This window comes from Gasterosteus aculeatus, chromosome 10 (assembly GCF_964276395.1).
Source record: "Gasterosteus aculeatus chromosome 10, fGasAcu3.hap1.1, whole genome shotgun sequence".
NCBI classification, from domain to species: domain Eukaryota; kingdom Metazoa; phylum Chordata; class Actinopteri; order Perciformes; family Gasterosteidae; genus Gasterosteus; species Gasterosteus aculeatus.
The window spans coordinates 15,901,404-15,923,642 of record NC_135697.1 but is presented as its reverse complement, the minus strand read 5'-3'; the positions used below and the strand labels follow the sequence as shown (position 1 = coordinate 15,923,642).

At 47.8% G+C, this 22,239-nt stretch overlaps 1 protein-coding gene across 6 annotated transcripts in view; it reads left to right on the top strand.

Moving 5' to 3' along the window:
- The window catches only part of trappc9 (trafficking protein particle complex subunit 9), an 89,446-nt gene extending 68,013 nt beyond the window's left edge, over positions 1-21,433 (top strand). For all 6 annotated transcript variants that reach the window (XR_013450970.1, XR_013450969.1, XM_040187840.2 and 3 more), the window contains 2 exons: positions 19,866-20,089; positions 20,406-21,433. Coding sequence is in view for 4 of the 6 variants with exons in the window: in XM_040187840.2 (XP_040043774.1) it covers positions 19,866-20,089; positions 20,406-20,585 (404 nt within the window). In the remaining 2 variants the exon portion in view is untranslated. The remainder of the gene's footprint in view (positions 1-19,865; positions 20,090-20,405) is intronic.
- The last annotated feature ends 806 nt before the right edge of the window (positions 21,434-22,239 follow it).

The window sequence follows — 22,239 nt, the reverse complement described above, 5'->3', positions numbered from 1 at the left end:
ATCTTCCCTTTGATGGTTGCATGCAGCCCTCAGAAGCCTTTTTAAGAAGACGGATCTGTGTGTTATGCTGTTATTCTTTTACATGATGCTGCTCTCGTCCCTAAAGAGCTCTTATAAAGGAGCACCTGGAACCCTGAATAAGTGCACTGTTTTTTCGTCTGTCTCTAAAAAGCAATTCTCCAGAAACAGGAGATATGAAATTCTAAAGCCGTGCAAGACAAATGGTATGTAGCGCTGCTCTGAATTATAAATGAAAGCAGAAGGGCCTTAGTTCTGCCTTCCTGCCCGAGCGGGATTCAGAAAGCCTGGCGTGAGCACGCCACAGCGGCAAAGCAGGCTGAGAAACAAGCGCACACACACACACTCAATCTGTGAGACTCACAAAGTCCAGCATATTAGAATCGCTGGCTCATTTATCGGTTTCCCTAAAACCAGAACCGGCCTCAAATGACAATTGTCCACGTGTCTTCTTCTGATGAAATAGAGCAGATGCAGATTTTATCTACCGTTTCATCAGACTGCACTACTTGCTCAGGACTTAATCTGAATTCATTTTTTTTTCCCATTTCGGTAAGATAATTAGGATTCATGTCTCGCAGGACCCGTCCGGCAGCGCGCCCTGCTGAATCCATGCACTCTTTATGGAGACACTCATTTTTATTAATAATTATCTGGCGACTTTCATCCCCCCCACCCTTCCTCCGTTAAGACATCACACCGCTTGATTTGAACCACACACCCTTATTCTAGAAGGTAAGAGGACGACCAGCGGAGAAGCAGCTCTTAGAAGCCCGCCGGCTTCCTTTTGCAGGAGCTACCGTGTCGTAAAAGTGACTGTGCTTCCTGTGCGGCCATGAGGGCTTCCCCCCCCGTCAGGGAGCTGCTCGGTCAAAGACATTTAAATGTCACCCTGAACTGTGTGGCTGTTTACAGGACGCCCTCCACCCATCTGCCAGTCTCAGTTAGCGTCCGATCTCACCGCACACGGCGATGGGAGGCGCTCGTCCTCAGGCTACTTCAGCGCCAGGAGCTGTGGAAGCACGAGGGACATTCATCTACTTCCTCTTTCCATGCAAACAATTTGAACAGCGGCGATCAAGCCAGAGTCACGTTTTCTCCGCCGAACAGGATTCACTCGGTGGCGAACGGCGGCGCTCGATGTCTCGTGCTTCGTCTGAGTTGGTACGAGCCACAACTCCGCCAGGAGCCGTGAAACTTCAACAAGAACCACACAACGGCGCCCTTTAACGCCCGGCGTCAGATCGCTGCACGCATTAATTATTCGTACGTTGCGCTGCTTCTCTCCCGGCGAGCTCACGGGTCGGCTGAGTTATCCCGGGGTGGTGACTCAGTGGGCCCACTAATGCGTGTACTGCTGCTTAATGCAACACTCAAATTTTAATGGCGGTTTATATTTAGCCGGAACCATATTTTGCCAATTTGCATAGTTTAGCAGCAACAGCTGTAGAATCCCCCGCCTTCCTGGAGGCTTGCCTAAAGCATACGGCCCATGTGCAGGTAAAAAGGGGGTCGTGATGCAGCGTCCGCCGATACTCACACATGCATTGCCTGGCATGCACGTGAATGTGCCACGGGGAAGGCGCTCGGCACTAAATGCAGCCCGCAGTGAGGAAATGCTGCATCACTGTGAGCTGCTGTAGGACGTTGTGTTGATTGATTCAGTCAGTGTCGTATCAGAGGTTCTTTGACATCAAGTAGAGAAGCGCCATCTTCAGCATGAGCTGAAAATGAAAGGGGTCTTTAACAAGCTGCGTTCTCGCTGACGGCCATCAGGGGGCGACGCCTCAGGTCTGAAGACAAAGTCTTGTGGTAAAGAAGTTTGTGAGATGAGAAGACTTATCCCTTGATTTATTCCCTCTGTAAACATTTTGTCTCAATTGCTAGTTTCAAGTCCCCTTCGGTACAGTCTGGTTTCTTCTTCTTCTTCTTCTTCTTTGACTCTACAGTGACATAAATAATTTGTGTTTGGACGCACAAACACTCTCGCGTAGACAGGGACGAGTTGTACAAAGTAAGACGTCAGGATTCTGATGAGTCGTCCTGAGGATGACTCGCGGGGGGGGCGCTGGGCGCTAACAACCAACAGCCTTCCTCACATTAGCATGAGTGAAATGCTAATGTTTGGAGGCTAATGAGTCCCAGTGAAACGTCTCGGATGAGCATGAAACCGATGGTCTTTAAGGGATTTGAATACAACCCAGAACGGCTTTATCTCAATATTGATAAAGCATATTTAATCTTTTTCTTCTTTTTTTCACATGACCTTATGCTTCTCGAGTTACTTATGACTTGCTTTTAATTGCCCAGCAACAGTATTGTTGGTGTAAAGGAATGCTTGGATTGTGCATTTTAAACATCAGATGGAAATATTCACTCATTTCCTTTTTTTGTTGTTAGCGTGCCTGGAAAAAAAAAACCCACATGAATAATGCATCTGCACGCAGTGGCAGTGGCCTTAATTCAATTTTGGGGTAGATTGTGCTTGGTGCAGATGGAGAATCGGTGGAGGTGAGCAGGAGAGACCTTCAGCCATGTGTTCTGGGTCTCTTGGTTCTAATTCAAGCGGCAAACGTAATTATGGAGGCACAGAAGCAGGGCAGCTGAGGCTGGAACACGGGCCGCAGGTACGATCCTCTCTAAAGATGAACGCTGTAATGCCAGACTAATGCACAAAACGGCTGGTTTGCTGATTTGACAGTATATGCATCAGAGGCAGTGCACATACTTCTTTGCAAAAGGCTATTAGCATATCTATTGGAATCATTAATGAGTCCAAGACGGGACATCCTTCGCTCAAGTTGATTCAGGACATCAAACTAAAAATCCATTATCGACTAAAAGCACAAAAGGAAAGGAGTGTTTCTGCGTCCTGTTCTGCTACTCCTCAACGTAGATCGGGCCCCTGGTTTCAGCTGCAGATTGAATGGTTACCTCAGCACTTCTGCGGGATCTATTCACGATAACTTGATTAATCCGCCGTATGTTTTCCCACCTGAGATGCCTGCGACTGCAGATGGAACCGGCACCTGGCAGCTGTAACGAAAAGTGAAGCGAAGGCCTTTGTGAGCTGCTCCGAGCATTACCCTTTACTTCTCTTTACACTCCTGACACAATGGCATCGTAATAATGTGTTTTATTTTTTTTTCGTGGGAGTTTGCCGGCGGCAATGTGGCACATAGCTGCGGCGGCCCGTGACGCTTCGCTTTCCAACATGTTGAGAGCTGACAGGCGGCAGAAGGTGCCAACGTAGTCCGTTCGACACCCCCGGGGCATTGTGACAGTCTCCTTTTCGTCGTTCCTTCATTCCTTCAGCCACAGCAGGTCCCGTCCGTTCAGTTTACAAACACGTTCCGAAAGTTTTAGCGTTAACTCAAGAAATTAGTTTTCAAGATATTGAGGTTTTCATTTCCTTCAAATGAACTCGTGTACGGACGTACAAAACAATAAAGCGACTCTTTCTTATCCCTCCCTCGCTTATATAGCCAACCTAATTTAACAATTGAACTTGCGATTGTTTTATGTGCCGCAAACAGCCCATAAAACCTGCCGTACTTTATTATAGTAATGCTTACGCTGTGTAAAAACAATTCCATTCATTCATTCAGTTATATTTGGCCCATTGTCACGCCTCCTTTTAGCTGGTACACCACTCCGGCCCTATTCAGTAAGAAAGGTGACAGTGTGTATAGCCATACTTGTGATAGATACTTGTGTTATTGTTCCCTTGTCTCCTCTTATCTGATTTTGGGATTGTTTTTTCCCTTTGACTCCGGTCCCGCAGGCTGCAGCCTGCTGAGGAATCCAGTCATTTATTCATCCATCCTCGAGTTGTTTACATGCAGATGAGCAGCGTCGGCCCAGAGCTTTTCTTCATGTTTAGGTGTAATTAAGAAAAGCCTATTTCCACTGTCCCTCTGCCCTAATAGCGCTGGGATTGTGGGCCGTCTCGAGCATCCACACACTAATGTTGGGTGGCGGGCTGTTAATGCTCCAGATGTTCATTGATTTAAACGGCCGTGGCTGGTTTCCTTGTTCCCTAAAGACTCTCTCCTCAAATCCATCGTTTTCTCTCACCTGACATGTTCCTTCACTTACGGGCTTTGTTGAAAATGTTGAGTAAAGAGTGTGTTATTCTGCCAGTTATTGATTCAATGGATCTGAAGCTGAATCCTCTTCCTGCATGTTGCTGTTCCTGTAAATGCTTCACAGTTAAATAATAATATTAGTAAAGACAGGCAACCATTTTTAGAATAATTTAGCTGCTTCACTGCAGTTGTGGTATTGTCATTCACAATCTGCCTTCCGTTAATTAGTAAGTGCCAGATAAAAGCCGGGTTTGTCTTTGTGAGCTCACGTTGAAGCGTTCGGGTTCACGTGAAAGTGCACCAGCAGAAAATTTCAGCGTCTCATGTAACAAGAGCGTCGTGAATACCAACTCTTGGAACTGCTTTATTGGAAATGAATGAGAGCGAGTCGACGTCACACTTCCGTGATCCGCGCTCACGATGCCTCTTTTTGCACATCCCGAATGCTTTACTGCACCTCCCTTGTTTTCCCTTTGATCGGCTTACGATTCGGTTTTTGTTACGAGACTTGTGGCCTATAGTGAGTATGTGGCCTATGCTGCAAACATCATTCTATAGACATATATTTTTCTGTCTGGTATATACGCCAATCATAGGTGACTGGCTCACACTTGCACATACTAAGAATCGGCAAATGCAACCATGCGACGCCATCAACAGCATTTTAATACGCATGTGTCTGACTGTCAGCGCTGACAAATTAACCACATCTTTTTACCAATGCCAAGTGTGCGTTTTTATGGGCCCCGGCTAATTAGCCCATGAATCATCTCGCAATATTCTGTCTTTCTACCCAAACGCCGCCCCGGAGTAGTTCCGCTCCCCGTTGTTGGCAGTGGTAGCCTTCGACGCCTCACTCCTGAAATAGCCACTGCCAACATTGTCGTGTTGTCGTACAGGCAGCAGTATATTTATGGCCAAAGGAGCTGCGATGACATTTTTTTTTTTTTTTCATGTAGCAAAAAACAAACACGGTGTCGTCGCGTCGGAGGGTCCACTTTGCGCGAGCGTTTGCCGGGTCTTATTACACACATTCGTTTGGGAGGTGGCAGACTGAGAGTTTAAAATGGAGAAATGAAGCGTTCACAGGCACAACGTGTGCTCCACGAATGTGGCATCGGGCCTTTAGGGACCTCGCTGAGCGGTAAACACATTAGTCTTGTCAGAAAGCTTAAAGTAACTTTTCTTAGCATGTATCATTGTGGTGAGAAAGTCCAAGGAACTCGGGAGGCTCTGAGTTGTTACTCACAATCGCTCCAGCTAAAAATATTCTTATCTTTTTTTGTGTTGTTTTTTGAAATGTTTAAATAGGCATGAGCATCGTCTCCTACAGCAAGAAGGACACAACAGTCTATCCTCCTTTCCTGTTTTATTCCCCGATTTCTTTATTTTGATAATGAAGTAGGTGATTGAAATGTTAATACAATGGATAAGATGTTGAGTCAAGGTTACCGATTAAGCCCAGAGTCTCAGAGGTCTTTAGACAAAACAGGAATAATCAAAATAAATTGTTTGTTTGTTTGTTTGTGTGCCATCAAAGTACAGCACTGATTATCAATCAGACAATCTGCTTTCAGCTGAAGAAAGTCTCCTTTCTTAAAATACATCGATGGGACAAACTGGTACTGTTAATTCTACTTGCACCAGATCATCGTCCCTTCAGGCCGTACGGAACTTTACACAGAAGCAGCTCTGACGCCCAGAATACTACCCGATCTCCCATGATGCATCTGCATGCCAGGTACCAAAGTGGGTGCATAATTGGATAAGTGTAAAAGTCGCTGAATGAAGGCGCTGCAACGGCACCTCGGGGATCCAAGACACGTGTCCCGTGTGCGGCGTCGAGAATCACGCGGCGAGGATGCTAATGATGATGATGGCGATCGCACCTCCTAACCACAGGCGGGTGCAGCTATTCTCGGCGGCAGCAGCAGCACTTTGTTATTTAGGAGAGGAAAGTGTCGGCAGCAGTGTCTTTTTCTTTTTTTTTTCTTCTTCCCTACATTAATTCCATGACTCTTATCTGGAACCGCCCCTTTTTTTTTACTGGATCCCTCGGCAGTAACGCGCCGATTGACCTCATCGCCGCAGGATGCTGACAGGCTTTGTGATGCACGCTGTTAGTACGGGATCACAGTTCTCCCTCTCGCTGATCGAGGCGACTTGTTCTCAAAAATGTGGAGCAACGTTTGCATTCTTTTTGGAGTCGTGGAAAGTAATATTTGGCCCACTTGGGCTCCTCTCTCTTAAAACAGTTGTTTGAAATAGCTGCGAGCTGCTCTCACACTGGACGCAGAGCTGATGAGCGGCTCAACGTTGTTCTTTTCTCACAAGCACCTCATCGTCTGTCCTAAATGACACCAGTCTCGTCCTTTATTGTATTTGAATTGATCAGCCACGACTGGAATGTTCCGTAAGCGCCTTCCGGTGTGCTGCGAGCGGTCGCTCCTGCTCGTGTATGAGACTTCCTGGACGGAGATACCTGTGTGTTCGGGTATCGAGAGAACCAGAACCGCTTTCGAACCTGAGGCCGTGCTCCCACATGGCTGAGGGGCGACGTTGAGGACGCGGGGGTTTCGCGTCCTCTCCTCTGGTCCACGCGTTGCCTCGTCCGCAGCGGCACCCAGGCGGACCCTGATGTGCTCCGCCAGTCCCAACTGCTCCGGCGCTGACGACCGGTCGGTGGATCGGGATGCCGGGAAAGTATAAGCCAAGTCCAGGGACGTGTAGGAGGGGCCCCCGTTGTTTAATTCGGCCCCCGTCTCATTTGTTTGGTTGACACGCAGAAAGGGAGACCAGCTGAACCGAACCGGCTGCTGCGTGATTTGATTCCACAGATCCAATTGTTTTCTTTTTGCTACCAACCGCCCAGCGGTTCCCTCCTCCCACATCACGAAACGGGTTATTTACCCTCGTCCTTGTAATAGTTTTCAGATGTGGAGCACCTCTCAAGCACTGGTCGTAACGCGCAAATTCATACACTCTTTCACATTTATCAGGGTGGAGATTCTGCACAAATTGCGAGCTTTTAGCCGTCGAGTGGCTTTTGTGTGCATCCATTTTTAGCGACGACATTTCTATGAATCAGCGGCACAAATACCAACCGGCTCCTAAAGTGGCGAGCTCCTAGCCGATAAGTGCCTTTGATGTGGCGTGTTTACGGAAGAGCAGCAAAATGTGCAGTTTGACATCTGGAGGTCGCAGCTCTCCTGGAGTTGGTCACGTGTCACTTTATCAGTTTGGTGCTAAAGTCGACACACACACACACACAAACACTCCATTTTCTTTATCAAAACAAGGGGGGGAAGTTAACAAAAATTCATTCTGCCAGGAATTGAATGCCACACTCTCTGGTCGTCGTTGAGATATTTGACTCCAGACTTCCTCCTTTCGGGACCATGAACATCTGTAATAAATAAAATTACATAAATAACATTAGTGAGCAATGGAAAACAAATACTTGTATTCTTTTGTATTTATGTAACACAAAATTAAACACAGCTCCTTGATGAGCGGCGTTTCTGTGGCTCTACAGAGACTCTCGAAATACATCCGTCTCGGTTTATTATTACAGAAATCCATAAATCCTTCAGTGGATTTTTGTAACTTGGTGCCCTCATTGGCTGTTTTTAGAAGCCTGAGCTATTTCCGAGGCAGCACTTACACACCGCTTGTATTAAAATTGAATAATTCAAGGGAAGGAGGGATGAGCGAAGAGCAAATTGGATTGGAGGACTTTTACTAATACGTAGTTCTTTTCCATGATATTGACGGGTCTCACTTCATCTGTCTTTCACCAGAGATGGTGTTTTTTTATTTTTTATTTCTTGTGTTTGTATCCTGCTATTGTTAAATACTTGTTTTCATGTAATGTAATCAATATCGAACCCATGCGCCTTTGGCGGCGGGAACGACTTTGTTTCCCTAAATGCAGTCGTGTGTTGGAGAGCAGCGCGTAGCGCGGTCAGGGGTCAGGGGTCGGGCCTCATCAGACCAGCCACGCGCTCTGCAATGTTTAGAGAAATTATTTTCTGCATCGAATTACTTAAACAAAAACGCTGAAGTGTTTTGGATGACGGTACTCGAGGAACAGGTCGTGCCTGATGCTCTGATCATTGTCCTCATCAGCGACTCAGCCGCTCCTCTCCTCTTAATTAAATCCAACGCAGACGAACCTGCTCTGTGTAATTAGACCTCGGCTGTGAGGCGCAGAGGTCTCTCTCAAACCCTTTGTGTAATTGCATCTGATATTCACTCCTTAACAAGATTTTGCTAACCTTCTATTGACATTTGGAGACTAAAGTCTCCCCCCGTCTGAAAGTTGTGACCGGAGGACGGCTTCGGTCCTCTTCAAACCGTCCCCGCAGCAATATCAATGGCCCTCATGCATTTATTCAGCAGCCACATTACCAGCGTCAGGAATCAGGGCTGGAAGAAAGAAAGGTAGGCCTTTGATGATTTCCATGACATCATTCCTGGCGGTAATATCATGCATGAGTCGTCTGTCACTTCTTTTGATCAGTTTCACAGAAGAAGAAACGAGAAGGGAGGTTCGTCTGGTTTTATTCGCTTATGTCTTTTTAGGGGCACCAATCATCTCTCCTAAATAATACATTTATCCACCAGTCATTTACTACTGAATGACATCCTCATCGAGATAGTACCAAAGCATTTTCTATTAACAAATCTGCAATATCCTGTTAGCATTCTGGTTAGCTCGTCTCAGTCGGTTTGATTCATCACAGGAGGTTGAGTATCTACCCAGCTATGGCGTTATATGCCCAAGTTTAGTGGCATAAGTCCGGTCTAGTTCTGTTATATTCTAGCATTCACCTTTCACTGACTATATGCATTTAATTAAGATAATAAAAGGTTATGCTTACTTTATTTCTACCCGTAGGTAGACTTGGTTGGCAGGAAGATTATCTCGCTACCCAAAATGTGCAGGTCGTTAACTTTTGTTTGCTTTATTCTTTTAATATTCCAAAATCCGACGACATTCCGTTGGCTTTTTGTCGAGGGAACCAGAGGGATTCTGGAGGTTGACAGCGCTTCTGTAAAACGCATTTAGAGATTAACCTTGGGATTTATTCATTGATCATCATTCTTTCATCACTCAGCCGAGGCAGCGCTTGGAGTTCGGGCCAAAAGTGACTCCAGATTAGCAGCTTTTTATTAAGTAACCTCAGATAGCTGAACATTGACCCTAGTTAGCCTGAATGGACTTGAATTGAATGTTGCATTATAATAGTGTTCATGCTTTTACTTTTTGATATGAACACTTGGACTAAAGTATAGTCTTTCCCTTTATAGTCTTTTAGATTTTAGTTCTGTCTGATGTTGTAATATTACAATGTACACGACAGCAACGTAATGTGAATACGTTGCAATTAATGCTGCAGAGCTGCAGACTATAGAACATGTGGGTTGATTTCATGACCATCTGAAGGATTGTAACTTGACCTCCTTGTTGTATCGGATGTCACCAGGAGGAGGAGACGGGTCGCGCTGCAGGGAAAAGTCCCTGTTTGATGAAAGAAAAGTTGCCTTGTTTTTCCGAGTTGTATCTCCCATCTGGGTGTGCGGTGTGATGCGCTGCGGCTTAGTCTGAAACTCTTATTAACCCATCATCATCTCTTGATGACCTCCTGAATAGCCCGAAGAGCTGTTTTACTTCACTTATCTACCATAGAGATAATTGATAGCCCCCAGCGTTCATCACGGCTTCCATATTACATTCTCATGCTAAGTGAAGTTAATGGAGATCCCGTGAAAACATTGTGGTCTGATTGTTGGTTTGATTTCCTCACAACACCAAACAGCAGCAGGTGAAGTCAGGTGTGGAGGAAGTAATGTGTTTAAATGTTTCAGCAGCCACTGCGGCTCGTCTGGGACGAACACACAGGGTTCAATGGAGGTGAGGTAGAAACACACCATGGTGGTGGGGGGGGGAGGGGGTTATTATTTGATTTGCTCTGTTCTTTAAATTAGTGCTACGAGAAGTCTTAAGATGATAAATAGCGCTCATAACACCTCGCAGAAATACTGCCAGCTGTAGCAGAATCTGGGCGACATTCAAAGGGCTTATGACTCGTGAAAGAAAAAGAGACTGTAGTGATGGAGCTGGCAGTGCTAATGAGGGGAAATGCTGAGATGGAGGAGGAGGAGAGAGCGGGTTATAGTTACAGGGATGAAAAATGAATGAGAAAGTGGTCGGAGGCAGGTAGCTTGAGAAAGACGGACGCGCTGCAACAATGCGTAATGGGTGGAGGAGTAGCGGAGTGGGGAATGGAGACGGAGTTTGGCTCGTTGGACGGACACGGAGGACGTGACGAGTTCCTCTGGCGGACGGAGTGATCGACCGGAGGAGGGAGAGAAAAGGGGGGTGGATGGAGCGGGTGGGACCCTCCTTTAGTTGGGTGATGGACGGCAGGCAGGTCGGAGTTGTGGGGTTTAATTTAGATTCTAGGATTGCTTCACGTGGGTTAATTCTCTCTGACCTTTCTCAAGTTGTTTCGAGAGGTTTTCACATTATTTCGCCGTTCATCACTTGAGGAACATCAGCTGACTCCGCTGATTTCAGAGTTGAAGATGAAGGTGTCAAAGTAGTCTATGTATTATCCCTCCATGCAAGTTGCAATTTATTAAAATACAATGCTAATAAAATAATTCCGAGGCACACTTATGCACTGAGGAAAGAAGAGTACTTTATTGACTCATTTTCCACCCGTGTCATTTAAAATGAATGAGTTAATTACTCACATTTGATTAAATCCAATAGTGAGCCGGACGCTTTGTTTATTTCCCATGTCGTCTGTTTGTAGTTTGGAGCCGTGAAAAGCACCAATGGCCGCTCACCAGCCAGCGCACACGTAACATAGGACATACAATGAGTCCACAAGGCTTTTTGTTGTTTCTCCTTTGTCTGCACGCCGGCTCACGTCTGACATTCAGTGCTTTCTTCTCTCGTGTCATGAGATGGGCTGGTAATTAAAACGTATTAAAATACGACGGCGCAGTCATTAGAAGAACTGCAGTGAAGCGTCACCGAAGGATCACGACGGAGACAAGAGCTGAGCCTTGTAGTGCGATTTACCTTTTGGCTCCTCACACACATTCATTACCTTATTAAAAACCCCGCATGTCTATCCTCATCAAACGTACTCGAGGGAATTTCATTAATCTCACACTAAACATCCCCCCCCCCCCCCCCCTCGCTCGCCCCCAACCATCGACAAAAATAAAGGGAGAACCTCTGTGCACCTGTGATTAAAGCTGGCAGAGCAGGTTTCTAATGACGTGTCTTGCTTTTTTCCACATCCATCCTGCTTGAGTCCTCGATGCACCTGCAGGTGACTGAAGTGACTTTTGGAACGGCATCGATTCCCATTTGTTTAATAACCCTGCCCCCCCCCCCCCCTCAGTGCAGCACTGACAGCTCATTACCTCCGGTGCTCCTGCTGCACACTGATAATTCACCCGGAGAGTTCGGCACATGAGGAGTGTGATGCTCAATAGGCAGCCGGCCCGCTGACGTGTAGCCGCGGCGGACTAAGCGGAGGCGACGGGCGGGAGGGCGTTTATCGTACGGCAGGACTGTGGAGTGCGTTATCGCGCGCGGCCCACGGCGGCGGATTAAGAGCGAGGCTCTTTGCTCACCCGTTTCACTTCCTCCCTCAGCCCGAGACGTATCGACCTGTGCGAGCTTACTGCCGACAGTTTGCAATTCACAATATGTTGGATGATAATTAACAATTGAGCTTTGATGCGGTTCTTTTTTTTTTTTTTCCAGCTGTAAAGTAACCTGCTCTGTACTCATCTTCGTCATGTGGGATTTACTCCACTTAATCCGCTATCAGTCGGGCTCTACTGGATATATGCCTGAATTCAGTATTTTCCATTGCTATATAATGAAAATAAATGATTGCATTTCCTTTGTTGATCTATTGAATCACATATTTGATAATTAAACCCAGCATTCCTTGCTATCTCTCTCTCTCTGTTTCCTTTCTTTTGCTCATCAAACACAGCAATAAGTTTGTCACACAAACTTCCTCCGTCTATTTTCCTTCGGAGACAGTTTGCCGTATAAGCACTACACTTATAGACTCCATAAGTGCCCAACGGGTTAATTTGTCTGCTCCATAATTGCCACATAAAAGTAATGTACCCCACAATATGTGTGTCGTATTATCTCCTCACGACACGCACAAATCCAGCAGCAGGAGCGGCGTGCGGCAGCAGATTGTGTGTGGGTGAGGAGGCGGGGCTTTGTTGCGCTCCTCTTTTTTTTTTTTTCTTTCCCTACATAACAAAATGATATTCCCTTCAGCGGCAACAGCTTTGGTCCGTGTTCGGGAAATCCTCCTCTAGTCACTGCTGCGTGTGCGTCATCAGGAGCAGTTTTTATTCCTGCAGCTTTCAACCTCCCACATGATGAACCAGCCTCCGGCGCTGAGGAGAGGCGGGGCGGGAAATTGCATCCGCTTGCCTACGTCGAAACGGCCAAAAAACGTCCTTAAGTCTGTTCACATCGCGGTCGGGTCCAAACATCAGATTCCTCCCCCGTCTCCCTTCCTCTCTCCTCCCACAGTCGCGCCGAATGTCATCAAAGATCACGTCAGCGGGCCCTTTTGGCCTCGTCGCGCCGAGTCAGCAGAACTTCCGCGGCACTGCGATTTGGCTCGGAGGCCCCGGGGGGGGGGGGGCGCCTCTAACAGGAGCTCCACCGGCGCGCCTGAAGGTATCTACACGTGTTGGAGCGCTTTGACGTTGACGGTCGAGTGCGTTTGCATAATCAGGGTCGGAACATATTGGCAGCCGAGTAATGAGGCGGCGCAACGGCAGGAAGTGTGCAGCGCGGCATATGACAGCAGCCGTGTTTGGACCACACTGCAGTAACGCTCTCGGGGGAGGCCTGCCAATGACTTGTGACTAATGATTTTTATGGACACGAGGGCTGAAGATGTCCTCCTCAGCTGGTTTTCCCCGTCCCTGGGGGATGATGTCAGCGGAGGCGCCGGCTCGTCCCAGCCAGCGAATATTTGTTTCCACGGGCTTCGTTCCCCATTGAAACCATCCTCAGTCGATGTTGTTGTTGTTTGTGTCCAGGACGTTGTTGTTTGCACAGTGCACCTGCTCACCAACTGAAAGAGGCTTCTTCACAAACCCGCTTCTGTGGGATTTGTTGGAACAACGACCACTTTGGCCCATTTGGTGTTTTCCATAATTCTAAAATTGTACAAGCTCTGTTTAAATGATTTAAATAATTGGGGGGTATTTAAAAAATGTTCACCGTCTATTAAAATGAATAAACGGGGAAGAGGAAGCCTGCTTTGCCTCGCTGCAATAAGAGCATGAGAGCGACGGGGAGAAGGATGGTTGGAGAACAGCAGGAGAGAGATCTGATGTTATTTAAAGAACAGTGACACACGTTTCCCTTCTGACATTAATCTGGCAAACCTGCATTTGTTATTTTCTATCCACTACTAATACTAAACATGACCGCTCATTTGGATGTGACACGATGAGCATTTCTAAACTATTATCTTTAATATTGATCAAACCAATTGAGCATCGCAGGAATATCTGCAGTTCCGCCACACGCCAAGATAGCAGCCAATTAATTATAATGATCAAAGAAGTCCCCTTTGAGAAAAATAGAAACCAACCCAAATTTAATCCGATGTGATGTGAACAGAGCTGTGATCACATACTTCTCTGGGAAAGCATTGGTGTGTATCAACGGGTGTGATGTTCAGAGGTGCTTGAAGCACCCGGGGAGAGATGTTCCTCCCAGTAGAGTGGGAGAAGATACCAGACTAACGTAATGAGGGGCACATCAACCCGGACGTGGTGGTCATCAGCATTATATGACGTAGATGAATGAGTCCCGCGCTCACTAATTGGGTATATGTTAAAAAAGGTCCACTTCTTTGTGCACAGAGTGAGACGAGCAGCTTGGTTCCACGCTCGTATCTCCGCGTGAGGACGTATTATTGGCTTTCCCAAATGTGAACGTGAATCATTTCCCACCATCCGTCCAAACCAACGAATGGAGCCTGGCCTTCGCTTCATCAGCAGGATTCTCCCGCAGGAGGTGAATTGACGAGACGCAGATGAGCGACTTCATGTTCTGTGGCAGCGGCACAAGTCGGTGGAAGAGACAACGTTGTTATTACGTCGTAGTCTGTGTCGCCTTTCTATTGTTTTTATCAGTTATGATACATGAAGCCGGGAGCGGCTGAGCCTCGTGTTCACATCGGCATTCAGGATCGTCACATTTATCTGCGGCAGCTGTTTTTTCGCGCTTCATCAGCCGGGCCGTCGGTGTCTGCCGGGGGAAGATAGCCAGTGCTTTGTGATAATGAAGCCGCATAAAGTCACTTACTGACGGTGTTTTACTTGAAACTTTGTTGCCTTTTGTTACCATATGTTTTTCTCTGGACTCAGCGGGAAGTGGGAGTGTATTGTTAGGAAGGTCAAAGAAGCCCCTGGTTGTCCTATTTATCATGCAGCCCCCCCGTGGCAAGGAGAGCATATAGCTTATCTTACATATTGCAGTTATTTCGGCCATAGTCCACATTCTGCTTATGCATCAGCATGCTTACTGTTGACCTGAGGAGCGAAGGAATAAAAATGCAGGAAGCGACAGCAACACGGCAGCGTTTGTGAATCCATTGTTTGTTCGGCGTTCAACCTTCCGGTTTTCTTTTTTAGTCTTTAGTGCTCTTTTCAGTCTGTGACATAATACTCCTGACGGATAGAAGGCTGCGTGTATTTCAAGGACTTAAAAGGCCTCCGGAGGTTTTTCACATGATAGTTCTGACTCCAGAGGAAATTATCTTGAATGCAATTGAACCACAAACCGTAGAGAGCAGTGTTTGTAAGTAAACACAGTCTCGAGCTTCCTTATCAACCGCTTTGTGATATTGTGTAGATTGTGCATAACGGCTTTCAATGTGTTTTTGATGGGGCATGTATTGGTTTTATCTTGAAGGAACACAGAAAGCTGCAGTGATTTCATTTATTTTCAACAACAAAACTCTGTTACAGCACCAGCTCCACCCTCTTGTGCCTCCTCCTCTTTTGTAAAGGAAGGAGTGGAATCACAGCGAGAGCTTCGAGCGTTTGGGAGCCGCACAAAACCCCCGTCTGCTCCTCTCCAGCTCCCACCGAGGTCAACTCAATGAAGGTTCGAGTCTGGGAACGAACGTAACAATTGATTGATCTTCTGACATAATAAGCATCCCTCAGCTCAGCAGGAGTATTGAAATGTGTAGTTCGGTGAAGGAAGGATGAGCCGGCACAATGGGAAGCCCCAAGGCGAGGCGGCGATCACAGCGGGGGGGCCATTAAAGTGTAATGGCATCCAGCCACCACCTCAGACTATTGATTTAGTTCTATTTTGGGAAGTTGCTCATGGGTAAGATACCGGGCTCGCAGTATTCTTGTTTTCCCGATCGGTCACGCTTACTAAAAGTGTGAACCATGTGCCTACAACACGCTGCTAAATATATCGTCCTCTTCTTCTGGCCTCAAGTCGTCTTTTACTGGAAGAAGAAAATGGGGAAACATGGCAGAGGAGATCTGCTCATTGCAGACAAGTGGAAATATATTTTCACTCACAGTTTGTCTTGAATCTCATGTGGCCGCATGTATAAAGCATGTCGGCATTTATCGACATTTCGCCCTCAAAGGCCTCGGCGCCGCGGTAATGAAGTCGTCTGAAGTTCATAAGGAGCTGTTGGTCTGATTTTATACGTCACTGTGTCACTGTGTTGCTATAAAACGTTCATATCGACTCATTTCCAGCAAGCACTGAGCTCAGAAACCAGTTTCCCTTCCAAAACATCTCGTGTCTCGATAAATTGACTGGTTAACCGCCTCTGTAAGTGTGCATCTTAATCCTCCCGGCTGGGCGAAGGGATAACGATGCTGAGCAGCGATAACCTTTCCCCCCCACTCGGAGGGGAAACGCGAGGGGCAAGAAGCCCGGGTGAGCGGAGCAGTGGAGTGGGATTGAACGGCGTGTCGGACGAGTAAAGCTGCCGCTCCCGCGGTCCTGATGCTGCGCACACGGCGGCTGGAAGCAGCGTCACTCGACGTTCGCTCGTGAGCCCCAATGCCGCTCGCTGCTGCTGGAAACGATTGCGCCCGAGTAGGTGCGCTTGTTTGGGGTGAAGCGTTTTAAATATGTCCTGCTAGCAGTGAAATAAAGGGTCCCACAAGAGGGACAGATGGACAGCGATGACTCGCGCCGCTTAGAAACATGCTGCAACGGCAAGAAATGTCTTCTGCAAACGAATGGTTGATTTATGTTGCTCCCGCCAATTTACTATCTATCAGAGTGCCGTTGTTGCCTCAGAGCGACAGCAGTCAGACTCAGTCCAGGATGTGGTGTTCGAGTCGGCGGGCCGGCATCCAAACGCCTTCCTGGCTTCTTTTTGTCGAAGCAGATGGAGCCTGTAAACGTCTCGGCTGTCGAGTGAGTTTATTATGGGGGATAATCACAAAGGGGGGAAGTCGGCTCGGAGGGATATCGGGGTTGTGTTGTTCTACGCCTTCGTCAGTGGCCACGCCCCCGCATCGCGGTGATGGGCGGTTAAACCGCGGTGACCAGCCGCACCACTCTGTGACGGGAAGGACGACGCCGTCACCGGAGCCCTACTTTAAACGTTGGAGAGAGATTTTAATTTTAGACACACATCCTGCTTATTGTTTCAACGCAAAAAGAAGCAACTTTTGAGCCGGTTGTCGATAAGTTTGATTTGTTTTAGTCATATTTCACACACAGACTTCTTCAGAATAAGTTAATATTGCACGATGTTGAAGCAGTTTGAATAATCAGTTCTTTGCCTACATTTAGTTTTTGTCAATTGAACTGAGGGGTCATTTATTGACTTCACAAAATGATTTACTGTTTTATTATTAATATTTATGAACCCGTTTTAGAGAATAATTATATATCTGTCTGTCTTTCTCACACACACATGCGAATAATATCCTATTGTTGATGCTATCGGTTCTATCGCTATGCTATCTGAGTAACACCTCCAGGAGCATTTCCTGCCCCCCTTTCAGAAATGCCACTCTACATGAGGCGCGACGAACGTGACACCCACATTTGTTGCTGTGTCGTCCGCCTGAGTTCTCCTCGCCGCGCGCATCATCTGTGGTCGACTCTTAACGAGCCGAGTCGGCGCCCGGTGCGAGGAGCGGCGGGATCCGGTAAACACTGACAAATCTCCGGGCGACGCTCGTCATCTCTATCATCACGGGGGGGGAGGGGTGGAGCTTTGCTTAACCTCCGAGCCGCGGCTTTCCCTGCTCGTGCAGGACGGCGGCGATTGTCTCTCTCTCTCGGTGTGCTTCTCTCCTGGTTGCTGTAGCGACGCGTGCCGCAGCGCTTTGCCCCCACGCCGACTCCAGCGGGCAGCGCTGGGCGCACGCCCTTACGCAACGGGCTGGAAGTGCTGCGCCTGCACGAGAGGCTGCGGCCTGATAAACGGATCGATTGCTCTGGTTCAATGACGCCGTCACAACACAGCAGATCAATGCATCCCCAACGTTCTGCACCTGTTGCTTCTCCTCCCTCGCATTTCCCCTGCTGACCTTTATCTACTCTGCACTTTAGACATTTTACCTTCGGCCCTTCTTAGAAGCAGTAGTCTGTAGTTTGAATACAGTAATCAGTTATTGCAGTTCAGCACGTACTCCTTCCCTCCACATTCCCGAGGGACGCACCCTGCGGCTCCTCCGCCTCTGGGGACGCTGTCCAACAAGTACATGCCGAGGAAAGAGAGCAGCGCCTCTGTCCCCGGAGAACCTCCACGTGGGGTGTTACGTCCATCTTAGCCAGTGTCATCTCCCCATCAGCGCCGCTGTCCTCATTAGAGCGGGCCCTGTTTTTGCCCGTGTGGTCTAAATCAGTCGTTTGGCGCTGACACACAACGCGGGGAGGCGGAGAAGCTGTAGCAAGTGTTGCGTGTGTGTGTGTGAGTGTGTGTGTGTGTGTGTGTGAGAGTGTGAGTGAGGGCTGCGTGTGGGAGTTCATCAGCTCATTACAGACTCTCCATTCTCTTTGCTTCGTTTTAATGTGAAAGAATTTATTTCCAGTTTTTGGAGCCAATACCTATAATTTGCACATCTCCTAGCAACAAGACTTTGAACAGACTAAATATAGCTACTTGCTGAGGTGTCACTATATGCGCAGCGCCGCGGCTGTGAAAAGATTGTGTTGCGTGTGTGCGTGTGAGCGTGTATACACGTGTGTGTGTGTGTGTGTGTGTGTGTGTGTGCCGGCGGTGGAAGCGGCGTAAACGGGAGGACGAGCGAAGCCGCCGCGGGCCGGTTGGGTCTCAGCCGCTCAGTCGCTTTGGCCCAACAAGTTGCTGCTGTCAGCTCAACAAAGAAAGGAGCGAGGAAACTTGTGAGAAAGGGAAATAATAATCCAACGATGGGCACGTTGTATCGGCTTGTTCTTCTTCACCTGCACCGAAGGAAGCGGAATATTCCCAACGACTCCGATACCAAGGCTTTTTTTTTTATTGGGATGAACTCAAAGCCAACCGTAACTCTAACACATCAAATATATGCTCAGCTTTTGATGGACATAAATGTGCAGCTCTCTGCAGTTATATACAATGAATATGAATTTAAATCACTTTGCAGGCTTTTTAATGAACGACTACTATTATCATCACGTGTGGTGTGATGGAGCGTCTATTGACTGTGCCACACTTTGAGGATTTTAACCACTAAAGTCAAACAACTCAAATCACAGTAGGATTTAATGTCAGTTTATCCCAAGCGACCGTATAAAAGATAAAAAGCTAATTTTATACCTTTTTTTTTTTTTGTTGCAAAAAGTTGGTTTGAATCCGAAAGTCTGTGATCAAAGAAACCGTAAAAAATATCAAACCGAGAGACTTCTCACATATTTGAGCCAGTCGCTTAGTGTAGGTAGTGTAATAAATAATGTAAAGTCGTGTGATTGATGTGGGCCGGCGTCGGTCGACATCACGACACGTCGTCCCAAACCTGCAGAGACGGTTTAGTCTTTAAAAGAAGAAGAAAGAACTTCGCCCGAGTGATGAAGTGGGTTTTAATACAGATGTGGAGCTGAATGTCAACCACCTGCAGCTCCTGCCTCTCTCTCTCTCTCTCTCTCTCTCCCCCTCTCTCTCCCCCCCTCTCTCTCTCTCTCGTTCTCCCTCTCATTCTCAACCCGTCTCGTTCTCCCTCATTCTCTCATTCTCTCTCTCTCACACTCTCATTCTTCCTCATTCTCTGTCTGTCTCTCTCATTCTCCCTCATCTTGGCGTCCCCCCCCCTCCTCGGCCAGGTAGGGGCCATGTCAGGAGTGGAATGGCGCCCAGTCGGCGGGTTGGGGGTGTGGCTGTGTGAGAAGGGAGTCGTGTCCTCCAGGGTGCTCTGCGTATGGGTGTCACATCCATTGCTAACAGAAATTAGTCTCGCATGATGCGATTAATAGGAGGGAATCCAGTTTAATACCCACGTCTCCTGCGCTCCTCACCAATGTCAATGAAACGTCTGTCAAATTGTGCGAGCGGGCTTTGATGGATACAAAGTCCCGTGAATGACACCGTGGACATTCGAAATGTCTTCATTCTTGCTTCTGCCCAAATTCTTCGGAGCGCCTCTTTTGTGCAGCGCGTTGGACAAAAGACAAAAGAGCCGTCCCCTCCGCTTCTGCTAATCCCTCCCCCCCCCCCCCTCCCCGTGTCCCTGTTCCAGATGTGTTGGTGAACGGCAAGCCGTGCGACTGCGACGTCATCGCCGACTGCAGGGCGGGCGACCCCGTGACCCTGGAAGTGCGCCTGACCAATCGGAGCAAGAACTCCGTGGGACCCCTGGCGCTGACCGTGGTGCCGTTCCAGGACTTCCAGAACGGAGTTCAGAACTACGATTTGGGGGAGGCGGTCACCTTCATCGGCTCAAACACCTTCTACATCGACACGGTGAGTCGGGACTGCAGCGCTGCACAGACAAAGCAGGTAAAACCACAAAAACACAGTTTTTAAAGGCCACGGCGGCGATTTTTAAATGCAATCGGCCTCATGAGAGACGGGATCCTGGGAGGAGCCTTTGTCTGCAACACGTTCTGGCTCCTGAATGTTAAACAAGCCTAAAAGGAAGCTAAAACACACATGATATCCCTAAATGTGCCAACCAACTTCATTTGGACAGATGTTCTCCAGCTTCAGAGGTTCTCCAGGCAGCTACCGACGGGTACCTGCTAAAGATTCTTACTGAAGGGTCTGTCTCCGTCCCCAGGTGAAACCCAAAGAGGACTCCGTCTGCGTCGGTGCGCTGCTCTTCCTCTACGCCGGAGACTTCTACCTTAACATCAAGTTCCAGGACGACAGCGCCGGGCGAGAGCTTCCCCTCGCCTGGTTCACTCTGCCCAGCGTCCACATCCGGGCCCTGGACGCTCAGCTGCAGGCCGGCGCCTAAAGGTCAAGGACCTCAGGGCTTAAGGGCAAGGTGGCCTCGTCTTTTTTAGCCTCTGGGAATGAAAGGATGTTGACGTGTTGCCTCTGTAAATACCGTTCTTTGTGAATTGAATGCCGTGTAAATACGTGTACAGCTGAGGGAAAGTGCACAAACCCACACAGACACTCAGCGAGGGGCTTCTAGCCAATGACCCGTAGAGTCGGCTGTGATTTCTGTGATTAGAAACGAGCCGCTTCTCTTTCTTTATGTGCACGTAAATGGTTTAACTTCAGTGGGAACGATGCAACCAGTTGAGTCCAAAATGGAATACGCTGCGTTGGTAGTTGTGCCGCAGCATGAACCGGTCCCCGGCGTCCCAACCAGAGCAGCGGTCCGGTTTACGCGCCAATCTAAGGCGGGAAAAGACGCTACAGTAGCAGTGGCCCTTCGCGGTGCTTTCATGGTCTGCACCGTTTCAGCTCGCCAGCGAGCTTCTCAACTGCTAGTCATCTACGTGCTAGCTAGCCAGCCCTTTGTTCCCGACCCTTTTCAAGCTTTTACGACAGTTTGCTTTCTTTTGCAGCCGAGCGTTGACGGAATCGTCCTTCTCACCCGTCGCGGTTTGCAGTTTATTCTGTTGATTATTTTGTCTCACGTGAAATTCAAATTATAAAATATCTACTGAAAGAAAATCAGACGGTGATGTTCTATGGTAGAAATAGTGAGAGCGCAGATTGAGGAGGAGGAGCTACAAACCAACACTGCACACGACCCCATTGACGTGCACATGAGATGTATGTATTTCTACTGCTGATGAACCATGTTATATGTCACATATAAATTTTGTAAATATAAGTTTAAAGAAGCAACATGTTTATTGTGACCTTATTTCAATTCTATGTCCTTCCAACTCCGTGTCCATCCTCATTTTGACCTCAATTCTGACATTAACACAAAAACCCCTAAACACGGATTACAAAAACGTAGCAGACCGATGATCATTTTTAACATGTATTTCAGGGCGACTAACACGTTCCCCGGTTTGATCTTATAAATCTCATTACATGTCATTTAGCTGACGGTTTTAACCAAAGCGACTTACAATAAGTTCGATTCAACCATAAGGATACAAACCCAGAAGAACGAGAAACAAGCGCAGCGACATCCTACAGCAACCCGAGGACCTCGGCCGTGTTCCATCATCACGTCGGCTCCACGGATGTACCGCTGGGAACTCATTGTCCCCCCGCCGTCCTGAATCAGCGTGGAACAATCCAGGTTCTGAGAGTAGCTGGTACGCCGAGTTACAAACCGTCCCTTCTGCCTGACCAGAGACGACTTTATACCAGAACTTAGGAAAGTCTTTTCTGGATGTAGTGACTGGATGAAGGTCACAGTTCAGTGATACAAACAGCGTTTCCCCTCATAAGTGTGTTGTTTTACGCATGTGAATAATACATCAGCGAGTCCACACGGGTCATCTGTTATGCAACGCAAACAATTCCAAAGTCATGCCCTCCGCGACTATTCATTCCTCTGTTTGTTTATGTCATTAAGCGCGGCGGGTGTGTGTGACTGTGTGCGCGTTGGCTTTGAAGTGGATTGTGTCGAGCTGACGGGAGAAGTGGGATCAGTGTGCATGAACTCGACGTGTGACGACGTGCGCTGCTCTTTA